Below are 20360 nucleotides of genomic sequence, written 5' to 3'. Positions count from 1 at the left end.
CGAAATACCAAAATACTAGGCTCTCTTTCTGGGCCTTTCCTTTCCCTGCATCAAAGTAGCGGCTTGTGGATAATTGAGTGAACTGAGGGGGATTTTCCTTTTGAAAACATGGTGGAGGAGTTCAAACCCCAAACCAACAGACCCAAGACATGGCATGTTAGGATCCGTGGCAGGATCGGCGCAGAACACTGCCCCATTTCTCCTCTCTTTGTACTTCAGTGATTTTATTTACACATCAAACCCCGATGATAGAAAAAGTCCCAGTTTGCATTTCTCCCCGCTTCACAATCGGGCATTCCAAAAATTCTTGCTTTTTTAACGCTGGCAAAGTAAATCATCCCTCTACAAACAACATATCAGTCATTTATGAAGCCTCTTTTTTTTAGGTTCACATCTGGAGGTTGAGGCTGGTACCTTCATGGACCTGACACATCTCTTTGTTGTTTTTCTTTTGGTCTTTGTTTAATGAGACTTTGTTTGGAGAACAACGCAGCACAGCAAGTCTCTACTTCTCCCTTCACGGAAGGCTACACCCCAGTTGAAACCTGTCTGTAAATCTTCAGATTTTACACACTGACACACTCCTGCTCTCAGCATTAACAAAAACAACAAGAAACGTCATCTTACTTAATCCTGTCGCTGTCATAGTTTTGAGTTACTTTGAGCAGGTGTTACTGTAGGCATCAGCCACAGAGCCATCATTTCTTCTTTCTTCACTTCACTTTGGTGTACTGCTCTTGGCTGATCTGATGGGGCTGTTACAGAACAGAGACAGACAAGCTGAACTGCAGCTTTCTGCTTTATTGTTGTATAATAGCTATCCAGGTTCACTTCTGTTCAATACTTTAATCTGAGATAGGAGAAGAGCGACCCAAGATAGATAAATGGATGGCTGCTTTCTATCTCTGTTTCAGCCGCATCATTTTCAGGCCGTGCTGAAACATCCTTTCATCCTGTAATCTCTCTCTCTCTCTCTCTCTCTCCCTCTCGCTCTCTCTCTCTTTCTCTCTCTCTCTCTCTCTCTGTGTGTGTGTGTCTCTGTGTGTGTGTTCTCTTTGGCTGTGATGGAATCTAAGACCAGCCAATGGAAATGACAGGTCGAGAATATCGTCTTTGCAGAATCCTTTGGATTCAGTATTTTTCATGCTCTTCTGGGTCTCTGACTTGTACACAGAAGCACCTATCAAGGGACAAGTTTTGACCATGTGGAAAATTTAAATGAGGCCCTTTTCATTTTTCTGTGTTTCCTTGTATGAGACAGACCCTGGGAACCACCGCCTGAGCTTGTGGGACCTAATAACAGGCATGAAGTGAAGTTACAGTACAGTGAAGACAAGAGATTGTCGGTTGAGTTCATACTGTCAAGGTTTCCATATAGCGAGAGTTACAAGTTTGTCAGCTTGGGCCCCTGGCACCATTTTCTTGGCCATGCGTTGTGAATTTCTTCACGTCACATTGTTATGTACTCTGCCATGTACAGTTGAGTGCCTTATATATAATTCTTACATCAGATCAAATTAAACTTATATGGGATATGTATTCTGATCTACTGAGTTAATATTGTCAAATGAATGAATAATTCTTTGCATTTATTTTCTTTAACCAAAAGAAAAGAGTTGCCGTAAAAAAGTACTGATTTACATTCCCTCTTTAATTGTAAAATGAACTTACTTCAAATCTATCTCAAAGACCAGTGAAACAGAAATTGCTTTTCCAGATCTTTTGTAAGGGAGTACATTTTCAAATTAAATTTAGCCCAGTTGGCGGAGTGAACATACCGTATTTGATTACAACAGCTCTCCTAGGAATGTAATGACCAAGTGAGCTTGTCTTTGTCTGAGAATGAGTCAAGAGAGGAGTGGGAGGGAAGACAGGGTGGGAGGAAGAGAGGGAGTGAAGGCTTTTTGACCAGACTGTGAGACTGTGACAGTGAAGGAGAGGAAAATGAGGGAGTAAATAGGTCTGATTATCAGGGTGGCCTAATGGCGCTGACTGTCCCCATTTGACAGGCTAATAGCACACTTGACAGATAGATGTAGGGGGAAGCAATGCACAGGCCTATTGTTGGAGTCTGCTGCAGTAATGAGGTGTCTGCCAGTAATCTGCCCGGCCTATGCCCAGCCCTACATGGCCCTTTGTAGCCAGGTAATTGCACTGTTCCTGGTTTCGACAGGGGGGTTCAGGGCCATGAAGAGGAAGTATCCAAAAAGAATGAATGTTAATAATGCAGTTCAAAACTTAATAATGCAGTTCAAAACTTCAACTTTTGAGACACTCTCAAAAAGCAGTGTCAATCACATACATCAGTGTTGAAGTCAGAAATTAATCAAATATAGTAGTAGATTTTAAGCAGAGTTGGAATTGGTTCTTACATTGGTACGGAACAAGGTGCTTCTTTTATTGCCTAGGAAACGAACATGTGCCTATCTCAACCGAGTCTTCCCCGGGACAACTTGACATGGCTTTAGTGTTGGCTGTTCTAAGATTAAGGAAAAACCTCAGACCACCTAGAGAATGGTAAGGTAGGTAAGAAGGGTTATGGTCTGAATTGGGTATGAGAAGACAGAGAAGGGGCGAGGGAGGAGGAAGGGAGAGAATTGAGGAAAAGGAGGAGGAGGGGAGGGGGTAACGGGGGGGGGAGGAGGGAGCTGAAGGGATTCAGTGTGAATCGCCGAAGAGGCCATTTAACTGCCCTAGATCCCAGCGTGTGTCTGGGAGGAAGGACTGATCGATACTGTGATTTAGGAGTTCATTCACAGCCTGCGCTCTCCAGGACACGCACGCATACACACATACACACATACACACATACAGATACAGACACACACAGGTTATATACTGTCCCCTTTCAGGCTATCATTCACGTCTGGCCTGAGTTTAGTCATATTTATCTATGTTTGCGATTGAAAAACAGCCATTTCACGTCTCTATCTGGAACATTATGATTTAATTCTGGGGGTTTTGCAGACGGTGACTTTGCTAAAATGCTAAATAGCCATGAAGATTGTTGAATGCAGAAGGTAGACAGGCTCTATAGGCAATGAAAGCAACTCTGGAAATTGCAGCGATGTTCTTTTAAGTAATCCATCTTGGACACTTAACCTACATCCGCCACTGCATGAGATGACTTGCAAGGCCACTTTTCATCCTTCACTCCTTATATACCTCCTCTCTGCTCTGAGTGGTGGTGCGGGGGTGGCTTGGTGAACAATGCATGAGAGAAACCCTATGAATCTTATGAGTGGTGCTATCTTTTTCAACTAATGCCTGATGCTCAACAGTTCTCTGATCTCTCTGGCGCAGCCTCCTTGACCTAGATTATGTGCCAACCATCCCTCAGACCACAGAATGCCAAGTATATCTACAAACAATCCTCCTCCACTTAGCTGCACTGTTTGGAGAGCTATTCCCACAGAAATGCAAACATCTCTATCCTCGGCCTTCTATGGGCAAGTCGGGGTGGCTGGGCGGCGTTCAAGATACTAAGATGCGATGCAGTAGAGCGAAATCCAAACAACCAGATGAATTAAAGAGATCTGCTCTCCCCGGGGTTCTAAAAACAAATGAGATGTTAGCCCATCATGTCCAAGGAGGGTATTCAAAGCACTACTCATTATGCTTTTTGAGTTTACAGCCTGCAGAGTCTTTCCATGTGTTTTCGGGGGCTCGCCTTTTTTCCCTCTGACTTCCCTCTCTCAGCTCCCTCTATGTATCACAGCTAGCGTGTCCGAGAGTTTCATCATCTTAGACGGTTCTTCAGGCCCTCTCCGGGTGCCATTTTTATTTCATTTGATGCCTGTTCTCATAAATGTTGGATCCTGTCCCTGGACCCAGAAAGTGAGGTAGTAGCTGCAGGCAAAAAGTAAAAGTGTGGGCTTGAATGCTACTGAGCTCCTCGTCAATTCTGATGTCTTCATACGGTGTATTAAGTAACGGCAAGAAGGATTACAGCTGTTAGTGTGTGTGCATGTGTGTGTGTGTGTGTGTGTGTGTGTGTGTGTGTGTGAGTATGCACATGTGCTTTATGGGTTCTTTTTTCACATAGAGCTTTTTACAGAATCCTCCACGCTACAAAATGTGATTTCGAAAATAATTCCCACTATGGTTCCTTGACAGAAAACCATGGCGCTGAACTGATCCCTCCTTATGATTTTTGAGAGAGGCCCATTACCATGTAGTCATGGCTGGCTTGGCCCTCTGAGCCCCTGCTAATGGGGAGCTGGTAGTTAACCCCTATGCCTTTTGACAGAGGCGCAGCACATGACAGTAGCCTGCTCTCGTCCTCTGAATCACACTGTACAGGGGCCCCTATTAGGAGTTTGCATGGTTCAGTGGTGCATTATAGCATCTTAAAGCACAAGTCGAATGTAGAGAAAGTGGAACTCTGTGTGTGTGCATATGTGTGTGCCAATGTGTTCATTTGTATGTGTGTGTGTGTGTGTGTGTGTACGCCTGCTCCTCTGTGTGTGTCTGCGTATTGGTGTGGCTGAATGGGCCTCTAGCAGAAGGTCAGCTGACCAATTACCACGGCATTCTGTCCAATCATTTCACTGGGAATAACTGAGGCAGAGCAGGAACTTCCAGCTGGGAATTCAGATGTGAAAGCCCTGCTGCATGTGGAATGCAGACCATAGAGGGCTGCCTGTGCTGAGCTTATCCCAGGAAACTCACAGTGAGGGAGCGGCCGCAGAGGAAGGAGATGGAGAGTTGGAGACTTGAAACTGTTTGGCTCATTTTGGGGTGGGACTTAGTGAAACGTAAAAAAATCATATTTCTTAGTGACTACGTTGTAAGGTCTACTTATAGACAGATTTTCCATATACAATTTAAATTGTAGAACATGCACATTTGATGTGCTGGCCCCTCGCCACACCATATGAATTATGATAACTGTACACTGCAGGAACAATATGCAAGTTTCAGAAGACTCAAGATTTGTGCCAGACATGTAAAGTGATGCTCCAAATCGTCTGTATTCCACAGTAGATTAATCCTACACAGGTAAAGAAGCCTTCCATTCTTTCATTGCTCCTCTCTCTCTCTCTCTCTCTCTCTCTCTCTCTCTCTCTCTCTCTCTCTCTCTCTCTCTCTCTCTCTCTCTCTCTCTCTCTCTCTCTCTCTCTCTCTCTCTCTCTCAGCCAGACGCTAGGAGGCTTTGACTTTGATTAATGGTGAGCCAAGCTCTGCATTAAAAGCCAGGGGCAGCAAGTGGGGCCAGATAAAAGTGGAGCACAGGAGCAAGGGAGGGAGGAATGGAGGGAGGAGAGAGGAGTGCAGGGCATAGCCACCAATCACTGTCAGCGTCATCGTCCCTGGGTGACAGTGGGGGACGCAGTTGGAGGGGACAGCGGTGCTTCAGTGGGCTGAACCTCACCCTCATACAGGCACGACACATTGTCTCTGACAGGCTCTTCACACATAGGCCACTAGGACACGCACACACACATACATGTGCACCCACACTTTCCCTCTCGCTCTTTCCTTCCTTTCACTCTCAAAAACACGGTCACTATCTGTCCATTGGGACAAGCAAGCAACAAAAAAAAAAAAGTTTTTATCAGGGAGTTGTTGAAAGCATAATGTGTAGTGAGTCTTTTTTCGTTGTGAGTGTAGAAGTTCATAATCAGATATTCAGAAGTCACACTAGGACGGATACGTGCTCAAGAGCACACATTCAAATTTTAGAAACTTAGCACTTGAAACCATGCATAATAATCTGTTTTTGGATAAAAGTGGGTCTGTCTGTCTGTGTGCCTGAATGAATGAATTGAGTTGGGGCCAGGACTTGGGGCTGGAGCTATGGAAATACTTCTTCCACTCAGCCCCTTTTTCCAATGCAGGAATTTCTGTGCGGAGCGCCCCTCCCTTGGGTCTGTCAGGAACAGTGTGTGCCTGTGGCCGGTAATTGATAATGCGGCCCAGGCAGCCCAGCCCTGGTCAGCAGAGCGTGAACCAGCCTGAGAGGCAGAGAGACTGAAGCGCACCGAGGTGAAGCTTGGCCCTCACACTCTGTTTGGGTATGAAAGAGAGAGGAAGACAGGGCAGGAGGTGAGAGTCAAGTAAGGCAGACGGAGCAGAATCCATTCATTCTAACAGGCTAAACAGAGCCCATTCATTCATTTGCATTTACATTTTAGGCAATTAGCTGACACTCTTATCTTACAATGATTGCAACAGTAGAACAAGCCTTGTTTCCTAGCTCACCAAAATTACAAGCATCCACAAATAATGAGTGCAAAGGTCAGGGTCTTGTGTCCTTACAATATTTCTGTGACCGTAGAACGGTCATGTAAGAGTGAAGTGCTAGGAAAAGGAAATTGAATAGAATAAGAGCTAAGAAGAGAGATAAAAGGGATTGTTTTTAATTAAAAAAGAGCAATTAAAGTGAGTAGAGAGGAGATATAATTTAGTCGAGAAAGGATGGCAATTGGTGTGTCTTGAAAAGAGGAGTTTTTCAGGAAGATAAGGAAAGAGATGGGGAGTGGAGATCAGGTGGAGTAATGACTGGGCCTGTGCAGAGAACAGGCAGAGAGCCAAGCGGCTGGTAGTGGGAAAAAGTAGAGGATGGGCAGGTGTGTTGGGCTGGATCTTGGCCTGGAATTATGGGGGTGCTGATCCCTTCGCAGCCTTATAACCAACACCAAGGTTTTGAATTTGATACAAGCAGCCACAGGTAACCAGTATCTTCCCTTTCTTTCGGTCCTTCTTGCTTGTATGCTCACAAATGCTTGAGTCAGTAAGTTTGGCCGCATTCATCTTCTAATCTAAGTGTCAAATAGCAACTTGAAGGTACAATCTGGAATTCATTTTGCCATCTAGCTTTTGGGCATTCACATATGCTCTTGAAGATATTGAGCTTTTTGGATCTTTCTTAAAGTAATACTTTGTAACATTTCCATACAAATAAATGTTTGTTTTGCTTCTCTCTGTCACCGATTGATAAAACACAATAGGGATTCTGTGTATACCCAGTTCATAAAAACTTTTAAATTTGCTGTTCTAAAAACATGGTGTTGGGTAGGTCTTCCCTGGGAAAAATCCTCTGGCGCACACAATGTATTTTACATTTCCATCAGCAGCAACAGTAGTTTGTTTGGAATAAACAGAAGAAAAACTGAGTAGTTAGCATGAGCAACGAAAGCCGTCGTGACTGAACAGACAAAGTACCTCCAGAAGCTCAAACTTCTTACACAGAAAATCCAAGAAAAAACATACCACTGTACTGGCGACACTGTTCGATTGCCAAGTGATCTCTGGGAAGTTCAGTGCAAAAACACGCCTGCTTATCACCAAAGATAAATAAGTGTGCCAGCGCTTTTCAGGTGCAGGGGGGATAATGCATTATTGGAGTGAGTGAAACTAGGTTGACCTTAAAAACTCCACCTGTTCCACCAATTTCAAAGTGCTGTGGTAGCAGAGTGTTGTAACTAAGAGAGTCCCTGTACAAAATACCCTGTCCATTCTTGTGACTTCTACCATACTGCCTGGTGTATGAGCGCACACTGTATTTAATTTATGCAGGATTATGCGTCGCTTAAAGAATGCATACTGTAATTCCCCTAATCACTGCACATTGCAAAAATTGTTACACACAAATGAGCAAATGAACAAATAAACAAATGCACACACAGAGCGAGAGTTCAAATTACAGGTCTTTTTTACTCCAGTGTTGACACACATTACAAATGTAAAACGTGTGATTTGCGGTCACATCCCATTATATTAAAAGCTCAGAAAGAAAATCTCAGACTGAAAAAATATCTTGTGTCCATTTGGTACTAGGTAAACAAGCCGTGAGGAGTGCAGCAGGGTGTTAATACTGCAATCACGGACTAGGCCTTTAAAATGAAGGCGTGCAGTTGTACTTGGTTTTATCTTGGTTATATGTTTGACCTTCAAACTGGAGATTAAAGATGAAGAATCTCTGTCGCTCCATTCTGCCCTTCAACTCCATTATCACACACCCCTCCCCCCCAACACACACACACACACACACACTCACACCCACACACAGTTTTATCACAGATGATGTGTTCCTTCTGTCCAATCACACACATGCTGCTCGGAGAGAAGAGGAGCAGGATGATGGAGGGATGACAGTGCGGAGGACAAAAGCGATGGAATGAGCAGGAAATTGCCGAGTCTCTGGGTTAATTGACAGCCCACATGTGTGCGCTCAGGTGTACTGGGGCTGAAAGGGAGAATAGACTGTGCAGCTGGGCCAAAAAGATCACAATAAGAGATTGAATTTAATTCCAAAGGGTTTCTTATTGTGAATAGCATTTAACAGTTCATATAGCTGAGGTCTTCACCATGTGTTATACTAGCTGGAGATTGTTCTCTTTCTGGGTGTAGATCGAAACTTAGAGCCCTAATTTTGTGCCGGTGCAGATCCAGTGCTATGAACTAGAGCACTTTTTTCTGCCTGCGGCCATTTCGTGGCTCGCCATGACATCGCTAGAGCGGAGTGTCAATACAAATTGGGTAATGCAGTGCAATTTTAGTCAATTTTGAGCGATTTTTGTCAATTTTTAGCGATTTTTGTCGCCTCAGTTGGCAAAGGCGTACGTTCAAAATCCAAAATCACATAAACCTCTTTTATGTATGTTATATTTGCCTATTTCACTTTGATATAAATTCTTCAACCAATGACTAACTGAATGCAACCTTTTTAATAAAACTACAGGCAACCGACAAAAGAATGGAAACACATTTTATTGTACACTGTATTGTAAAGTTAGTTGTATCTACACTTGGGTACTGGCTACATTTACATGCGCACAATAATATGACTGTTGCCAATACTGCAAGTAAGGCAATAGTTTGATTAAGCCATTTACATGATTGCATTTGACAACTCCCCATAATAACACCATTTACATGAGTGAAGTACTTATACCAGAGAGAACTGTGGGAATCTGAGTTTCTGCACTACCACATCACATTGTTCGTCACAGCCATAGACCTGGTATATTGCAATTTCAAAATGCCATGCTTTGGGAAACCCGATGGAAAGAAGGAGACGATGCATGCAACTGATGCACCTCCAGCAAGCAAAGTATTTTTGGATGAGGATATGGAGTGAGGCTCGGTGGGAACGGGTGTTGCTGAGGGAGAACAGCGCTGCAGAGTGGGGAGAGAACTTTAGAATGGAGCTGTGTGAGCTACTGCGTCCACTGGTTCTCCAAGATGTCTCTATCCCTGCTCCTCTACCCCTGACGATGAGAGTGACAATTGCACTGTATAAACTTGGCAGCTGTGCGGAATACCGAGTTAAAGCCAATGAGTTTGGTGTGCACAAAAGCACCGTAAAGAAGTCCATGTATCTATTTGAAAATGCGCACCACATCCCACAAATTATAGGCTGCAGATGGAGCGCACATACCTGTGGCTTTAGGGATTTCATCAACTGAAAGGGACGGCCCTCATACATCCTACAAGCAGCTGTGGAAGGCAGATATTGGGAAGGATCACCCCTTAATCTAGAAATGTGCTGATTTTATGTTCTTCTTTCTGTGCCCAGCCCCCTCCATAGTTCCCATCATGCACCAGATCAGCTCCACCATGAAGAGCTTCACATTGTCATGGCCACAACCCGAACAGCCCAACGGCATCATTCTGGACTACGAGCTGCGCTACTATGAGAAGGTAAGCTAAGGGTGTGTGTGCGTGTGTGTGTGTGTGTGTTTGCATGTGTTTGCATATCTCCGTACTATATATTTGTGCATGAATGCATTTGCACATGTATCTGTGATAGCACCAACTCCTTAAATACTAGGTGTGTCTCTAACTCTGCACATGCATAGCAAACCGCACGTACCGCCACCAAACCTCCCCCGGAAATCTGCGAGCGGAGTCCCCTGGGTTGATAATATGTTCTTTCAGTGTGTTCGCTCCGTCTCTCCCACTGTTCTTTGGTTTCTACTGCTGATGAAGTGAATAGGTTGACCTCTGCTCCAGGCCCACTCTGCACAGCAGAGCAACCCGTCCCACTGTGAAAATGCATTGCGTCTGGGGGGGAGTCACATCGACCCGTCTGCTCCCGCACAATACGGCTGTTTTATTAAGCCACCGGCCCTACCCCGCGGCGTCTGCGCTGCTTCAGTATTGACCTGTAGGCTTTTCTCAAGGCCTTGGACATAATGATACTGAGACATCGGAGACTCTAGCTTTTTGTTTGGACCCTTGTTTGTCCTCCTAAAGCTGATCGATAGGTATAGCAAGGTTGTTGTTGTGTGTGTGCTTTTTTTCCCTCCCTGCCTTTGTCATCTCAAGCTAAGAGTTTTGCGAGACTTGGTGCACCTTCACCCATGTTCTGCTCTCCAAATAAAAGATAAAAATCGATCGAGGTTAACGTTATAGATGTTTTTTTCTGTTCAGTTGTTTATTTCACACAAAGTCATTTCGGCTGAGGTGCATAGATCAATATTCCCAATTCTAACTTAGAATAGTGTCTGTCACGTTTTGCGTTTTCTATCAGAGAGAACAAAAATCATGTTTTTAAATGACTTTTGCAGTCGGAAACTCTAGTCATCCAGTAATAGATAAGTCACTCGCTGTTTTCCCCTCTGGCATTGCACAGGTCATGAAATTGAATCCGATTGCCGTGGCCCTGAGAAACCTTATCTGCCAGACGGCTTAGTGTCGTGTAAATAACACTTATACAGCCTCCCATTAGCTCATGAATATCAATGAAACCTAATCCTATTGATGTTTATGTAGCGTGTCCTCACACAAATAGATGAGCGCGGCGTAATCACAAATTAATGAATTAACGAGGATAAGATTGCTAATTGCACTGGGGTGATTCAGGTGACAGAGAGGTTGTGCTCTCCACTCTCTCTACCCCTGTCTCAATGTACCTCTTCATAACCCCCTGCACCTGACTCTGTTTTTGGCTATCTCCAAAGTATACAACCATGAGAGTGTGTATGAGTGAGTGAGAGAGAGAAAGTGAGCCAGAGTGATTGCTTGGTGACACACTGGGCTGCGGAGATGAGATTTCCGCGTCGGTGGTCCTTTTCTGACACACTGTATTTTGAACCTGACAAGGCCTTTTATTGGCTCTAAACAGACTTCTCTTCAACCAGCTACTGCAGTCCAAACTGTCACTGCGGTTTGACATGTTTGCGTGTCTGCGTGTGCATGTGTGTTTGCATGTTTTTGCACCAACCCCTGACCAGAAATTGAAAACCAAGCCGTGGCAAATTCTGGCAAAAAAAAAAAACTGAAGTAGAAGTATGCCATGTGGGCAATTTCCATAGCACATAAAGTTTACAACCTGTTATAGGCATGCGACAGAGTGACGACACGTCTACATAAATACCCAGCCTCAGACACATTGGTTGGGGTTACTTGCATGCTTAAGTTCCGCCTGCTTGCTGCATATAGGAAGGCAGGGGAATTAAATTGCATTCCATCGAGGTCAGTCCTGCCACTTCTCCATTGATTCTCTGAATGGTTGAGAGGTCCAGAAAATCGGGAAGCTCCTCACAGCCGTAAAGTGATGATGTGGCCTTTTAGTCATAAAAGGCAATTATGGAGGCATGTCCCTCACCGTGTCTATAACACACTCCTCTGCACACTGCCAGCTTTACCCAGAGCCACGGGGAACTTATAGGCTAGATAATGCAACCATTAAAATCCGGAGCTTTTTTTTAGAAAAACGGCCTTGCCATCCCCTCCTACTCTTTATGCGACTCAGCGATGGTGATATTAATCTTGGAGGTGTCACACTGTTATGGTTCTGGAGTTGATTGTCTCAGCGTGCCTGGCGCAGTCAGCTGGTCCTGAGCGCAGCAGAGAGCTGTCTCGTTGCACACTTCATCTCACAGGAAGCCTCCCATAACCACATGCAATAGCAACTTCTCCTTCAGCATGGCATATTGTCACACTTTTGGAGCGTAATCACCATTTGATTCAGCTGAACACCCGCAGATGTTGAACCAGCAGCTCCTTAACTTTTAGCTCACTGCCTATCCCAGGATGGACAGTAGCATGAAGGAGGAGGAGGGGGGTAGCTACTTAAAAGCGGTACATTTTGGAAAGTGGACTTGAAAAGAGGTACTGAGTGCTGAAGGCTATTCACTCAAACAGACTCCGCTCCCCTCTCCAGCCCACCTTCTCACTGCAGAGTAAGTGGTCCTGGGACCCTGTAATTTGGGAAGCGAGATGAAATGAATTAAAGGTCTACAGAGAAAAAAAGTGGAGTCTTATTCTCTCGTTCTCCCCTCTTTCTCTCATACTCTTTTCCTCTGGTTTCCCTGAAAATTTGGGGCGGGTGGAAATAACTCAGCATAGCGGAGGTCAGGCCCTCCATTAAGGCTGGAGCAGAGCAGCCACTGGCTCTGGTTACTGATGGCTCCGTGTGTGTTGGTGTAAGAGAGAAGTGTGTGTGTCTGAAAGTGAGAGGTGTGTGTGTGTGTGTGCTGTGCGCGTGTGTGTGTGTGCTGTGCGCGAGTGTCTGCAGTAGTTCAGGTGTATCCTTCCTGGACTGCACGAGCGTTGCCACACAGCATTGGGATGAGTTGGAGAGTAAATCGCAAGAAAGTCTACAGCATACTGACCATGACACCGTCTGCATTTTTGGCACTCTGAAATTCCCCTTGTGCGCCGCGTACAATTAGCGATTCCTCAGAAGAGAAGCCAGCAGGAAGTATTTACTATTCTTTTCTTCTCTCTCTGCCAGCCTTCAGACTACACTAGGACACTTCAGTACACACACAGATGTTGTACAGACATGTTTAGATTTTTAATGGAACCTGTGAAAAGCAGGACTTGTGCCGGGCTCCCTCGGTCCCCTAGCTAGGGTATTCATATTTTCTCCTTCAGACACGCTCCCTCTTTTCTTCTCTCCCTCTTTTGTTTCTCTCCCGCCCAGCTTACTGGGGGCCTGCTTGTTAGTCTCCAGGTGAATGGAGTAGATACAAAGAGACGGTCTGAAAAAGAGGTGGCTCCAGAAAGAAAATAAACTGAAAGAGTGGAAGCAAACCATTTTTTTTTTTTCCCGTTCCTTCAGAATTCACTCATTTTTTCCCTGATTGAGATGATTCTTCTCACCTCTCTATTCACGAGCTCACTGAGGTTTAACAGGCAGCTCTGCAGAAGCACGGTGAAAAGAAAGTCATTGCTTTTCATTGTTCAATATGGTGATTTAATTCGTTTTCACACTGTATTAGTTTTTTATGTTTTTTTTTTTTTTTTTTTTTCCCCAAAACGATTAAAACATTTCACTGCTCTTTGATATCAGATTCAAACTCACTTGTATTTCCATGTAAAAATAATTACCATTTTCTTTTTAGATTAGAATTCATGAGGTAATGGTAATTATTTGCATTTGGTAATAAAACCCATCTAGTCTCTGAGATTTAAATTGTTTGCCCAGATTTCCTCTTTTTTCTTTTCTTTTTACCTTAGGCAATACATTTTAATCAGGAACATTAATAGGAGAGATTTTCTCCTTTCATTTCCGCTTTACAAACATAATATTAGAATGTTCTCTCTCATGCACTTCCCCCTCTTTCCCTTTGTATGTGTGTGTGTGTGTGTGTGTGTGTGCGTGTGTGTGTGTGCGCATGTGTGTTTGCATGCATGCATGTGTGTGAGCCTGTGAAGAGGACACATGGTATCCCACCATGTCTGTCTTCATGCCAGGTGGCCATGCTGTCCATTTTGGGGGGTTGGCATTTCTGAAACACGCACACAAACTCACACACACACACACACACCACACCACACCACACAACACACACACACACACGCACACACACGCGCGCGCGAACACGCACACACACACGCATAGCTGGCTCAGCTTTTTTTATAGAAGGGACAGGAGAGATTTATTTGGCTGGGGTTCCTCTCTACTGGAGCATGTGTGAAAGGTGTGTGTTGTGGTGCAGTTACCAGATGACAGACTTAGTGCTTGGCCATCACACAGAACACAGGACAGAGTCTCTTCAGACAATAACCAATAAATAATATCTATAAGGAAAACCATTCTTGGCAGCTTCGCCTCAGTTGTTCCTTTGTGTCAGTGATCCAACTGAACGATACAGAGACCGAAATACCTGCAGCGTTCCCTGTCTGTCACTCCTGGCACTGCGTTTGATTGGCTGCTCTCCCATCTGCCCTCCCACCTGCCACCCTGTCTTAATTTAGCAAGTAAGGGTGTGGTCCTCCTAATCCCCATTTGACTGGCAGCAGGAGAGGACCTCTCATGGCTGGAGGTCCCTCCTGGCATGGTCGCTCATTGGCTATCCCGAACCTGCTGCACTGCCACCTGCCAGCTCATTTTGAGGCGGCAGATGTAGGTGTGTATGTGTGTGTCAAATAATCCCCATTTGACTGGCAGCATGAAAGGGCCGCTCCTGGTCGGTGCTTCCTCAAGGGATGCTCCCCCATTGGCTTTCTGCCATCTGTCTGCTCACCTGTCCTCCATTCAGAGTCAACAGATGGGGGTGTGGTCCCGTGAACTGCGGAATAACTGATAGCAGGAGTAGGCCAATCCAAACCCCAGGTGGTCCATGTTCACTCAACCATGTCGTCGCAGATGAATATGTGATTTGGGTCCTCTCGTGGGGCGTCATCACTTCCTTCTGTGTATGCTGCAGTACTTTCAAATGCACAAGGTGCTACTTTAAAGTCATGTTTCAGAATGCTAGACCATTAGCATGCAGCACAGAGGAGAGATGACAGATTGGGTGATCTAATGGACAAAAAGGTCTGTGAAATGATTAAACTCTCTAAACCAGTTACATCTTGCATTCCATTTATGAGCATCTCTTTCCTCTCAGAGATAGAATGAAAGCCCATTGGTGTGATGCTGTCCCAACCCAAGCCCAGCTAACATTTGTCTTCATCAGGCACAGAGTGTCCAATAAGAGCTAATGTGATTGCACACATCATTATGTGGGGGGCCAGATTTCATAGCTGTGTTTACCTCGTCTGCTCAATGACGGAGCAACCGGAATGATTCAATTACACCAATCAGATTGGATAATGATTTCGGTGTGGGCTGCCTCTGCCTCGAGTTTCTTATCTCTTCCTGCCATCATCTTCCATCCTCCTCATCCCTCCCTCCCTCCCTCCCTTCCTTCCTTGCCTATCTATTTTTTCCACTCCCCATTGTAGTCAGCTCATATTTTCATAGAGTATTCTCTCAGAGTAGTCATACATGTATGATGCGCTGTAATCCACTATTAAGCACTAGTATGTTTACCAAGCTTAGAAAACAGCCTGCCTCTCTTTACACTATTTTACTGACACAAGGAATTTTGCTCCTTCACTCTCAACCCTCCCTCCCTCCCTCTCTCTCTATGTCTGCATCTAGCTATCAGCAGCCTGCAGCGGTGGGTGTAGTGTAGGTGCGGTCTTATTTTCTGGCTGTCATATTCATTCTGGGTTATGGGAAGGTGACAGACCTAAGTAATTACTGATCCCCCATAGCAGATACCTCCAGCAACCCCCAAACTACACTGCAGCAGACTCTTGGGCCTGGAGAGAAAGGCCCACAGTCCAAACCCTCGCATTCGGGTAATGGATGGCTGCATGCAGGCACACGCACAGACATGTGGGCATCCATACATGAACACATCCATACATGGCACGTACACACACACACACACACACACACACACACACACACACACACAGAGACACACACAGACAAAAAAGTTTTGAGAAGATACAAACAGATTTTTTATTATTAAAACAATGCATACAAAAAGAGAGCAAATAAATAGAATCTTACACCAAACAATGATTGCACAAAGGATTTTAAAGCATTCCTTTTTATGAAAAAATAAAATGGTCCCTGTGGGTGGAATTGGCCTGCCATCATATTTAAAAAGCCAGCTACTTCAGACAACAACGAACAAGAGGATGTAATGTTCTAACTTCTTGCAGTAATTAAACTGCCTCATAAAGCACATCTGAAGAGACAAATGCTGCAATGCTATTCTATTACTGTTCAGACACAGCTATTGCTCTTTGTAATTTGCAAGAAATAATTGCCTTTAATTACGACATTGTGTGCATGTGTTAATGTATGAGTGGGAGATGCTGTGTGTGTGTGTGTGTGTGTGTGTGTGTGTGTGTGTTTTAATGTGTGCATGCTTACATGCAGCTTTGCGTATTTGATGATGTGCCCATATGTGTGTACATGATCAGACATTTTCTATGTATTTTCTTGGCCTTTGTTGTGATCAAACTGACCAAAGCCTTGAAAAATGTGGAAAAACATCACCACTGTTGCTGTGAAGTGCCTGTTATTGAATAGAGCCTACGTGATCTTTGAAACAGCCCCACTACTCTCAACAGTGGGCACCACTGTTCTCTCTGTGGTGTTTATCTACTGTTTTTCATCTACCCTCTGTCAATATGCTTTATCAGAAGTATACTATACATTTCCTGTACCTCTCTGGCGTCGACCAACTGAAACATACTGTTTAAAATGATTTCCGCCAAATTCAATCTACTCTCCCATACTATTTCCCTGAACACACGATGGTTGATAAGCTTGTTTGTAGTCCCACTGCCATCTCACTCCTGCGACTATACTACTGTAGCTTGTTACAGCACAGCTTTCTTCACTGTATGGTTTAGTGCTTTACTACAGTCTTCTTCTCTGCGTGGCTTTGTGCTAACCTGGTTCCTGTGTCCGATGCTCCCTCCAGGACCATGCAGAGATTAACTCCACCATGCTGAGGAGCCAAACTAACACTGCGCGCGTGGAGGGCCTCAGGCCGGGCACTGTCTACGTGGTACAGGTGCGGGCGCGGACCGTGGCCGGCTTTGGCAAATACAGCAGCAAGATGTGTTTCCAAACCCTCACAGATGGTAAGGATGGCCGAGCCAGGAGAAACAGCTCTCTCTCTCTCTCTCTCTCTCTCTCTCTCTCTCTCTCTCTCTCTCTCTCTCTCTCTCTCTCTCTCTCTCTCTCTCTGTGTGTGTCTCTTTCCATGTGTGGTTGCATGATTATTAGTAGGTGAGATGGAGGGAAACCGTAATGTTTGATTGCACTTCTATTTTTACAGCTAAATTAATTTCCTTCGCGGTCAGGTTTGAGTGTGTGTGTGTGTGTGTGTGTGTGTGTGTGGGTGCTTTGAATATGTAGAATGCTGAGTGTCTTTTGTTTGTGCAACTAGCTGCGCTTGATCCAAAGTGCTTAGCTAATTGGTTTTTCACCCGGCCCTTCTGTTGCTGGAGAGCTACACCAGAATGCGTAGCTGTGATTAGTGGTTGATGTGATTAATTTTTTGCCACGGGGGGGTTGGATCGTTGGAGAGGGGAGGGGCCGAGGTGGAGGTGCAACACCTGCTGCACTGGCAAGGTTGGGATGTGGGACCACGTTTATGTATGTATGTGCAAGGAGGTGTGTGCCGCTACATTCTTCATACCTCCGCCAGCCCACGCTCCCAAGTCACAGGAAGGCCAGGATGGATACAGCGTTAGACTGGATATGTGTCAAATTTTTGAGATTGGCCAAAACACTGCTCCACTGTGCCATGTTTGACAGTTCGCCTGCTATCCTATTATGGGCATAGATCATATTGTATCAAAGACAGGAGTGACATTTCCACATTGTGTTGCGCTAATGAAGATGATAACGATGACTAAGACGGTGATGATCTTGAGGGAGGGGAAGGTGGGGAGGATAGTAATGATGATGAAGATCATCACTGTGGCTATTTACCTGTGTAGAGCAGATGTAGCGGCGCAGTCCTGGACCCTCTGCTGTCCCTCACGGCTGCAAAATCTCTCAAACACACACACACACACACACTGTTTACGGTTCATCTGTTGGCTTGCCGCCATAGCACGACATTCGTCAAAGCAATTAGCAGCAGACGCTAGAGAACTGACGACATCACACCCACGCCACCACCTCCTCCCCCCCCTCTGCCCATCTCCTCCCTCCCTGTCACCCCGCTCCCCCGTCTTGTCAAGCCATCTCCCCCGACCGCCGCTCCCCTCCCCTCCCTGCCTCCCCTCAAAATATATAATCCCTTTTGTCTTCCTGTCATCACGTTTTCATACACCTCCGCAAGGTGTCCCTTCACCACTTCTGCCAGCACACACACACACACACACACACACACACACCTACACACACTGCTGCCAGGGGGATTTGATTGGCAGGTGTGATGAGAAAGAGGTGATTGGTCCATCAGCGAGGTGACTGATGTCACAGCTCTCCAGTTCTCTAATAGGCTGAGGCATGGAGAACTAACTGATTGTAATAGGAGCCTATTTACTGCTGGGACAGGTAGCTGTGTGATTTCTGGCTGTCAGGCAAAATCACCATTCTCACATGGGCGAAAGGGAGATTTATCTGGACCTCTCACACCTAATATGCATCAAAAGAGAATAGGAAGACTGTCTAGAAGCCTGAGCAGCTGGAACATCATTCACACTGTTTGGTTGAAACGTACTTGATAAATGTGCAAGTTAAAAGAGTGAGCAATTCCTGTCACATTGAGTTTCCCCAGATATCCCAGCTCTCTCACTGCTCCGAAGATGCATTAGTTCTCCCTTTATCACTTTAATCCAATAGGCCCATTCTACACGGGGGATTGGATTTAGAAGCTGCTGATTTGCCTGCAGCATGCTAAATGTTGCGTTGCTTTAACTACAGTACTCGCTGGTGCCAAAGTCAAGGGAAGACAGGCACACAAAAAGATGAGTGAGGACTCTGCAGTGTATGTGTTTTTAGGCAGTCATTTAGGCTGTCCTCTGAACTGCCACCAACCCATCCCCGGCTATATTCGGCATGTCTGGGCTGTGTGCGTGATTGGCAGCGCGTGACTTCTGTTTCAGCAGCTCCGATACAACATTCCAAGGTGCACTTTCTCGTCCGCTCATTTCTGACAGCTATGGCGACAGAGAAGGCAGAGAAACACTGAGAGCCCCCCCTCGCTCTTTCTCTCCACTAGTTTTCTGCTTCTCTCTCTCGCTCTATCTCTCTCTGCCTCTCTCCTGGTTTATCAAACACAGCCTGTCAGTCAGGCTTGCAAAAGCTCACCGGATTTCACTCAGCCTCGCAGCTGAGAGATCTATATGTTTTCTTTATCCATCACTACACTCAGTCTAACCATTTCTGCTCTGCCTCTTCTTCTTCTTCTTCTTCATTTTCTCCCTATCTCTCCCTCCTACCCCCACACCCCTCCCTGTGTGTTATGTAGATGACTTCAAGTCGGAGTTGAGGGAGCAACTTCCTCTGATTGCGGGGTCAGCAGCAGCAGGAGTGGTCTTCATCGTTTCCCTGGTGGCCATCTCTATCGTATGCAGCAGGTACTCACATGTTCCTCTCTCTGTCTCTTGCAGTACATGCAGACACGTTTGCCAACTTGGCCACTTTGTTGCTAGATTTAGCGACTTTTCAAACCCCCCTGGCGACTTTATTTCTCTAAAGCAACCTAGCCACAAGTTAGCCACCTTTTCGGGCCATCAGAGAAAATGTTAATGTGTGCCAAAGCAGTTGGCGACAATTCAAATTAGTGTTCAAAATATTCAGTTCAAATGACGTCATCTGGCAACTTCTAGCAACTTTTTGACCAGCCAATATGTACTTACCAGAGCTTAACCAAAGTTAGCAGCTAAAATATTTGAGGCTACTTCAGGTAACGTTACACACCAGGAAGACCAATAATCTCTGGCGCTTTCCTCCATGTATTATTTCATTTGTCAAGATCTTTCTAAGCTGACAGAGGTGGGTCATATAATTTGGGAGATCCCAACACAGCTGTCTTCCATCATCCGTTCGAAGTTGAAGTGGAACTAGGAACAAAAATGTAATCACTGGGAGAATTCGAGAGCCAGATTTTTTCCCAAATGTGATTGATTCTCGAGCCGTGACCGCTGGGCTCATTTGCATAATAATAAATCTTTTCAACTTTTCTCATTGCGTTGCAGGCCTGGTTTGCGTCACCACCTATCCCGTCATGCCATGTATGCGCAGTTACTCGCTTCTCATAGACAATGAATGGAGGCGAACTGATCGGACCTGCCCATCAGAATTTCCCATTCCCTATAATAGTTACTTATACTGACACCTGGCAACTCTGCTATATGTTTTTGGTACATATTAGCGCTTGCTAGATTTATAATTCATATCCACCAATAGTCAAATGTGGACAGGCACTGCCCATATTTATGCTTTGAAACACATTTGAGATTTTCACAGATACACATATGTTTAGAGGAAGCAATCGATTTGATGGGAAGAGAAGCTAGGTCAGCACAGTTGACACATTTGAAATGGAATATTCAGTTCCACAGAGAACTAGGCTCCCACTTTGCCCTGTTAACTTACTTAAGCCCAACCAATTTAATTTTCCAACAGTTTGTCACATTGTCACATT

The 20360-nt window shown here is 45.1% G+C and overlaps 1 protein-coding gene across 1 annotated transcript in view; it reads left to right on the top strand.

Moving 5' to 3' along the window:
- ephb1 (EPH receptor B1) overlaps positions 1-20360 on the top strand; it is a 146746-nt gene that overhangs the window by 99246 nt on the left and 27140 nt on the right. The window contains exons 6-8 of the mRNA XM_071926887.2: positions 9524-9648; positions 16674-16836; positions 19182-19290. Coding sequence (XP_071782988.1) covers positions 9524-9648; positions 16674-16836; positions 19182-19290 — 397 coding nt within the window. The remainder of the gene's footprint in view (positions 1-9523; positions 9649-16673; positions 16837-19181; positions 19291-20360) is intronic.

This window comes from Centroberyx gerrardi, chromosome 13, assembly GCF_048128805.1.
Source record: "Centroberyx gerrardi isolate f3 chromosome 13, fCenGer3.hap1.cur.20231027, whole genome shotgun sequence".
Taxonomy (NCBI): Eukaryota; Metazoa; Chordata; class Actinopteri; order Beryciformes; family Berycidae; genus Centroberyx; species Centroberyx gerrardi.
Note: the sequence above shows the minus strand (reverse complement) of the source record. Positions and strands in the feature narration are given on the sequence as shown.